The sequence below is a fragment of the Hippoglossus hippoglossus genome, chromosome 21 (assembly GCF_009819705.1).
Source record: "Hippoglossus hippoglossus isolate fHipHip1 chromosome 21, fHipHip1.pri, whole genome shotgun sequence".
In the NCBI taxonomy this organism is placed as follows: Eukaryota; Metazoa; Chordata; class Actinopteri; order Pleuronectiformes; family Pleuronectidae; genus Hippoglossus; species Hippoglossus hippoglossus.
The window spans coordinates 102,017-110,000 of record NC_047171.1 but is presented as its reverse complement, the minus strand read 5'-3'; the positions used below and the strand labels follow the sequence as shown (position 1 = coordinate 110,000).

The window sequence follows — 7,984 nt, the reverse complement described above, 5'->3', positions numbered from 1 at the left end:
CTCCCCTACGCTGACCTGACTGACATTCCTGGCCAACAGGGGGTCCTCCCCATGGCTACCTTCACCCCCCCAAGACACACACACACACACACACACACACACACACAACCAAAGTCTGGTAATCCTAGTGCAAACAAGGTTGTGTCGGCTCAGAGGCGACGCATGAGACTTCTTACAGCTGCTCCACGAAAAGGTGGACGACTGATGATGCCCACCGCCGTGGGAACGGACATAGGAAAAAAATCATTACAATGCATAAGGGGAGTGGACCAATGAGAACAGGGTAGAGACAAGACGAGAGGCGGCACAAGAACGTCAGCAACAAGTCGGAGAAAAATGAGTTTTAACAGTTTACACTAGTTTAACCAATGGAAATCTCCAGTGTCGACCTCGACTGGTCACATGACACTCAAATTAGATCATTAAATCAGACAAAGATGATGGTGATGATGATGATGAAGATGAATGTTTTACTCTTGTTGAGGGTTAAGAACAGAGGGTGTTGCACCTTGTTAACATCTATGAGACAAAGAGAGCTGTACAGATAAAATTTGATTGATTGATTTAAATTGAAAGAAAAAGTTTCAACAGAAATAAAACGACATGAAGCTTCTTTAATCTCATTCACACAAACACACACACAAACACACACACACACACACAGACACACAGACACACACGGCCGTCACGCCTGTTTAGCTCGATAAAAGACGGTCAACAGGCGAAACCCTCGTCAACCTGCAGCTGTCATGTGAGAACAAAGAGATGAACTGAAATGTTCTCTTCAGGAGTGACATCATTTCAAGCTCCTCCCATTTAACCTAACCCCCCCCCCTGAAAACAACCAATCCCTGCGAGAGTGGAGGCTACACTGCTGCGATGGTTGATGGTCACGACGTTAGGTTATATTGTTATCGCGTCATATCGTCAGCGTACACAACGAGAAACTTAGGATGGTAAGAACTACAAATACTCTGGATTTTCACCAGAAAGAAATGTAACTCTAACTTACGACATTTTTACACGACTTTGATTTCAAAACTTCAAATTTTCCACAGGTTAATTTATGTATTTTACTTCTTAAATTTTTTTTTTAATATCCCATTTTATATATTTTATTGTAATATTTGAAATGATATATTTTGGAATCTCTTATATATTCCTACATTTATTGATAATGTATTGATCCATTATTAGTATTATTATTACATGTCACGTATGAATATTTACAGTATTATGATGATTATTTATGATTTATTTATGTATACTTTCCTCATTGTCGCGTAAGAGTCGTCACTGACGGAGCAGCTTTGACAGGAAGTGCCAGCTCAGATACCTCAGTCCCCCCCCAGCCCAGCATCATAACTTTAATTGGACCATCGGAGACTCATGTCCTGAAACCCTGATCTGGCCCGAGGAGCTTTTCTCTCCGAGGAAAAAGAGTCAAAGCGAAAGACGAAGGTGAAAAAATCTCAACTATGTTTACGTAACTTTTAACTCTTCAGGACAAATCTGGGTCTGACGTCTGTATGAAGATGATTCAAACCAATAAAAACTTTATTTGTGGAAACGTTGACATATTTTTTCACCTTTGCATTGAAACTAGTTACTGCTGCCGTGAGTCGTTAAGTGACACCTGGGAAAACACATTTTTTTAAGTGCTTTGATTGATTTGAGGTGGGCGGGGCTTGGAGCTGTGGGATAGAGGTGTGTATGTGGGGGGGGGGGGGCGTTCGCTGGCGGTCTGGACACCGCAGATGTCATGACACCTAAATCCAGCCATCCGTTATTGATTGTTCCATGTGCGGTTGACCTTGCCGCAGGAGCACGGCCAATCAACCGTTTCCGTGAGGGAGGGGCCAATGAGAACAAGTGTAACTGAACCTGAACAGGTTCGTTTACACCGGATAAAAGTGTGTATATAAAAGTGTTTACATAAAAGTGTTTATATAAAAGTGTATTGAATATAAAATGGGTGTATTTAAAAGTGTATTTAATATAATAGTGTGTATATAAAAGTGTATTTAATATAATAGTGTGTATATAAAAGTGTATTTAATATAATAGTGTGTATATAAAAGTGTATTGAATATAAAATGTATTGAAGACAAAGAATATCATAATAAAAAAACAAAGTTTAATGTGTAAAGTTAAAAGCAAATCATTTTATTTCAGTTTAATGTTTTGATATGTATTTTATTATATATTTTATTTTTAGTTCTGATAAAGCAGTGACCCCCCCGACCTTGATGTTTAACGCTGATGGCGAAAAACACGTCACCATGCGACTGAACTCATTCATGAAGAAAATGTGCACATGGCAACATGAAGGGGGGGGGGGGGGGGGGGGGGGGTGCATGTCAGTCACCTTGAAACATCACAAAATCCATTCCATTGCACTGATGCATCATGGGACGTAGGAGACGTGTAAGGAGTTTTTGTTGTTGGCGACACAGAGACGAGCTTTGTACGAGTAAGAGGAAGAGGACCGCCCCCCCCCCCCCCGTTACAGACAGGTCAAGTATTCGACTGCAGGGTGATATTGTCATCAATGATGTCATCTCAACATTAATGATGTGTATTTTTTGGGGGCGGGGGGGCTGGTGAAGGTATTAACTTCCTGTTGTTAATATAAAGCTAAACAAAGGGCCCCGCCTCCACCCCCACCGTCCAACCAGAGGTGAGCAAATCTACCTAAATCCTGGATGGGGGGGTGAAAAAAAATAATCCGCTTTTCTTTGAGGGGGGGTCGAATTAGAAATTCATATCACATGCCCCCCCCAGGCTTAACATGAAATAACACTGTGAGGAGCAGATAGAAAAACTCATAAAATCGAGATTATTTCTTTATCTGTTCAAGAAATTTGTGAAAAAATCTTCAATCTAGAAAACAGAAAGAATCTGGATGACAAAAAATCCAGAAAATAAAAATATAACCAGAGAGACGTCTGATGTCTGAAATCAAGAGAAATCCTTAAAAATCAGCTACTGCTACAATAAAAATTCTAATAATTCAGAATTAATTTTCTTCTGTCTCTCTCTCGATTTTCCAAAATAAGGGTTTTGTGTAAAATAAAGATTATACCTGAAAATGTTTTTTTACATTTATTGTGATTGAAGGGATTGAAGGTTTATTTTCTGTTTTAAGGATGTGTCCAGCTCTCTCACTAGGTCTTTATTAATGTCTCTCGCCTGTCGTCCTGTAATTCAGCTGTGAATCGTTCCCAGGGGGGGGGGGCACATATAGGGCACACACCTTCACTTTTCTTTCTTTTCTCCTCTACCATCTTTTTCTCTTTTCACATGGGAGGCGGCGGAGGCGGCGGCGGCGGCGGCGGCGGCGGCGGCGGCGAGCGGCCCCGGTGGCGGTGGCAGGGTCTAAGTTGTGATTAAGAACGAGAAGCTTTTCTTTGTTCTGCCCTGAGGGAGGTGTTTACTGAGGGGGGGGGAAGCTTTCAGGTCAAAGAGTGACGGCATCAAACCACGTTACACATGAAACCAGAGTGAAACTGAATCATCGTGTTCACACCACAACTGTTGCCAACCAGACACGATAGAATAAATAAAACGTTTACGTCGAGTGAGGACGACTCAGGTGAGTCACTCTGCTGGTTTAAAGGTCACATGACCTCTGACATTAAATAAAAACAAAAACATCATAAATAACTAACCATTAGTTTTCAATAGAGACGTCACGTCAATTACATGGAGACAAAAACAATGACTTTGCTGTGAGACGTGGCAAGAATGATCCAACAATGAGCCTGACACTGCTGCAGGACAAACTACAGGACAAACTACAGGACACACTGCAGGACAAACTACAGGACACGCTGCAGGACAAACTACAGGACAAACTACAGGACACACTGGAGGACACACTACAGGACAAACTACAGGACACACTACAGGACACACTGCAGGACAAACTACAGGACAAACTACAGGACACACTAAAGGACACACTGCAGGACAAACTACAGGACACGCTGCAGGACAAACTACAGGACAAACTACAGGACACACTAAAGGACACACTACAGGACAAACTACAGGACACACTACAGGACACGCTGCAGGACAAACTACAGGACAAACTACAGGACACACTAAAGGACACACTGCAGGACAAACTACAGGACACGCTGCAGGACAAACTACAGGACAAACTACAGGACACACTAAAGGACACACTGCAGGACAAACTACAGGACATGCTGCAGGACAAACTACAGGACAAACTGCAGGACACACTACAGGACAAACTACAGGACACACTACAGGACAAACTACAGGACACACTACAGGACACGCTGCAGGACAAACTACAGGACAAACTACAGGACAAACTACAGGACACACTGCAGGACACACTACAGGACAAACTACAGGACACACTACAGGACACGCTGCAGGACAAACTACAGGACCAACTACAGGACACACTAAAGGACACACTACAGGACAAACTACAGGACACGCTGCAGGACAAACTACAGGACACACTACAGGACACGCTGCAGGACAAACTACAGGACAAACTACAGGACAAACTACAGGACACACTGCAGGACACACTACAGGACACACTACAGGACACGCTGCAGGACAAACTACAGGACACACTACAGGACACACTACAGGACACGCTGCAGGACAAACTACAGGACAAACTACAGGACACACTGCAGGACACACTACAGGACAAACTACAGGACACACTACAGGACACGCTGTAGGACAAACTACAGGACACACTGCAGGACAAACTACAGGACACACTTCAGGACACACTACAGGACACGCTGCAGAACAAACTACAGGAAAAACTGCAGGACAAACTACAGGACACACTGCAGGACAAACTACAGGACAAATTACAGGACACGCTGCAGAACAAACTAGAGGACAAACTGCAGGACAAACTACAGGACACACTGCAGGACAAACTACAGGACAAATTACAGGACACGCTGCAGGACAAACTACAGGACAAACTACAGGACACACTACAGGACACGCTGTAGGACAAACTACAGCACACGCTGCAGGACAAACTACAGGACACACTTCAGGACACACTACAGGACACGCTGCAGAACAAACTACAGGACAAACTGCAGGACAAACTACAGGACACACTGCAGGACAAACTACAGGACAAATTACAGGACACGCTGCAGGACAAACTACAGGACAAACTACAGGACACACTACAGGACACGCTGTAGGACAAACTACAGCACACGCTGCAGGACAAACTACAGGACACACTTCAGGACACACTACAGGACACGCTGCAGAACAAACTACAGGACAAACTGCAGGACACACTTCAGGACACACTACAGGACACGCTGCAGAACAAACTACAGGACAAACTACAGGACACACTGCAGGACAAACTACAGGACAAATTACAGGACACGCTGCAGGACAAACTACAGGACAAACTACAGGACACACTACAGGACAAACTACAGGACGCTGCTGCACCTTGTCCACCCTCTCTGCTTCTTCTGTGAAAAACAAACGTCTTCTCGTCTCTTCTGATGCAGATTTTTGTTTCGTTTTTATTTTCAAAATGATTCAAATTGAAAATAGACATTTTTTTATGAGAAAAAAATAATTTTGATAAAATTATAATGTTTTGGGAGTTTTTTCCTCATGATGTTATTTTACAAAAAGGTTGATTTGATCTTTAAATGAAAATCCACATGTTCTGTTTTACCTTGAACAGAGAATCTTAAAGCGACGCTCGGAGAAGAGAAGTCTCCATGATGGAGAGAATAAAAAACATTGAGATTTAATTCTACTTTATTTCAGAGTCAGTAACATTTTATTTTAACATTTTAATTTTAATTAAAATGTTCAACTGACAGAACTAATGTAGAGAAACATTTTTTACAGTGTTTATTACTGTCACAACGATCATGTTTAAATCTGAAGCTGTTTGTGTTGAAATGTTCATTTAAAGAATTTAACTCATTTCAGTTATTTTTATTTTGTGTAAAACTTTTGAATTTTCAATTTATAAATTCTTTTAATTTTTTCAATGAAAAAGAAAACTTAAAAAAACTAAACAAATCAGACTGAAAAAAATAACATGAAAAATTAAAAACATCATTTAAAAAACGAAATTAAAATATTCTCACTTGTTTTAATTTACCAATTTATTGAAATGTTTAGAATCTTTTTTTTTTTTTAAGTAAAAACCTCACTCAAGACATTGAATGCACGCGCACCTACAATAACAACTAACGGTTTTCCCAGAGTCCCAGAGTCCCGTTCCTGACCCGACCCCCGTCCCCCGTCCCCCGGCTCCCGGTCCGTCCACACGGGCCCGTCACAAAACTTTGAGAGTCCGGGACTGGGGAGGGGGGGGGGGGGGCCGCCCGGGCGCGATGTGACAGTCCGGCAGAGTTTGCGGGAGTTGTTTTTCGTGTGTGCGTGTGTGTGGCTCTTACCGCTCTTCCTCCGGGGGTTGGCCTGTTTTCGCCTCTTGCAGCGGGGACTCTCCGCCATGATCCGCTTCATTGATCAGAGTCCAGTCCGCATGGGGGCTCCTCGATCCGGCTCCGCTCCGCGGCTCCTCCCGCTCCTGACAACCAGCACAAACACTTAATCCCGGACCAGACCCGGACCAGACCCGGACCCACTGCACTCTGACGGAAAAACAGGGTTTTGTCCGAGTCCCGGACTTTGTCTGTTTTTACTTTGTTTTGTTGGAGCGTGCACCGCAGCGAGCACCCGCTCCGCGTCCCCGACACTTCTGAGCTGCGAGGAGCGTCTGTGGTCTGACAGGGAGGAGACACACACACACACACACACACACACACACACACACACACACACACACACACACAGAGAGACAGAGAGAGAGAGAGACACACACACACACACACAAATACACTCACTAAACTACTTTGACTCAAACTTGATGGCTTTTTTTCTCACTGACGCGCACGTCAATCACTCATCGATACATTTATTCATGACGGAACGCGGGCGTGTGATGAGCACGCGCTCAATATAGACGGCGATGTCTCTCTCTCTCTCTCTCTCTCTCTCTCTCTCTCTCTCTCTCTCTCTCTCTCTCTCTCTCTGTTTCTCTCTCTGTCTCTCTCTCTCTCTCTCTCTCTCTCTCTCTCTCTCTCTCTGTCTCTCTCTGTCTCTCTGTCTCTCTCTCTCTCTCTGTCTCTCTCTCTCTCTGTTTCTCTCTCTCTCTCTCTCTCTCTGTCTCTCTCTCTGTCTCTCTCTCTCTCTCTCTCTCTCTCTCTGTCTCTCTCTCTCTCTCTCTCTCTCTCTCTCTCTCTCTGTCTCTCTGTCTCTCTCTCTGTCTCTCTCTCTCTCTCTCTCTCTCTCTCTCTCTCTCTCTCTCTCTCTCTCTCTCTCTCTCTCTCTCTCTCTCTCTCTCTCTCCATCGTTAAACACCTGGATCGGGAGCGCGCGCCGCTCTCCTCTTACCTGGACGCGCAGGTAGAGCAGGTGAATGCTTCGCTCTGATTGGCTCCTGAAAGGAAACAGACTCTTACCTGCCGGGACCGTCCGCGTGTCCGTGTGTCCTCGCGCTGACAGAAGATGCAGAAAAAAACGTGCTGTTGCAGCGCGTGCACTCTCTCCCTAAAATATGACGACTATTACGGTGTGCACGCGCCCGGTGAGTCCCGGTGTCGGTGCGGCGCGCGGCGGACTGAACGGTGACACTGCAACACAAACAGGCGCGAGACCTCCGAGCTGCACGCGCCATCTATCTGCACGAGGAGGGATAATTGAGGACCCCCCCCCCCCCCGTGCAGTTTACACTGTAAACAAAGTGCTGATTGGTTCACAGGTGGATTCACCTGAACGGGTGCGCGCTCTGCTCTTCCACAGGGAGCAGTCACGAGCATGCGCAGAAGGCTCAGTTTGACGTGTGTCTGATGCTTGATTGACAGATGAGAAACCTGAATAATAAACAAATTCTAATATTATACGAGTAAAA

The 7,984-nt window shown here is 44.5% G+C and overlaps 1 protein-coding gene across 3 annotated transcripts in view; it reads right to left on the bottom strand.

Annotated features, from left to right (window-relative positions):
• zeb2a (zinc finger E-box binding homeobox 2a) overlaps window positions 1–7,716 on the bottom strand; it is a 26,604-nt gene extending 18,888 nt beyond the window's left edge. Inside the window, exons 1-2 of one of the 3 annotated variants that reach the window (XM_034573769.1) lie at window positions 7,536–7,716; window positions 6,468–6,601 (exon numbers count right to left, since the gene is read on the bottom strand). In XM_034573769.1, the coding sequence (XP_034429660.1) occupies window positions 6,468–6,537 (70 nt within the window). In that variant the 5' untranslated portion in view covers window positions 6,538–6,601; window positions 7,536–7,716. Of the gene's footprint in view, window positions 1–6,467; window positions 7,050–7,535 lie in introns of those variants that run through there. The other 2 variants (XM_034573768.1, XM_034573770.1) reach the window with 2 other exon arrangements.
• Between the last annotated feature and the right edge of the window lie 268 nt (window positions 7,717–7,984).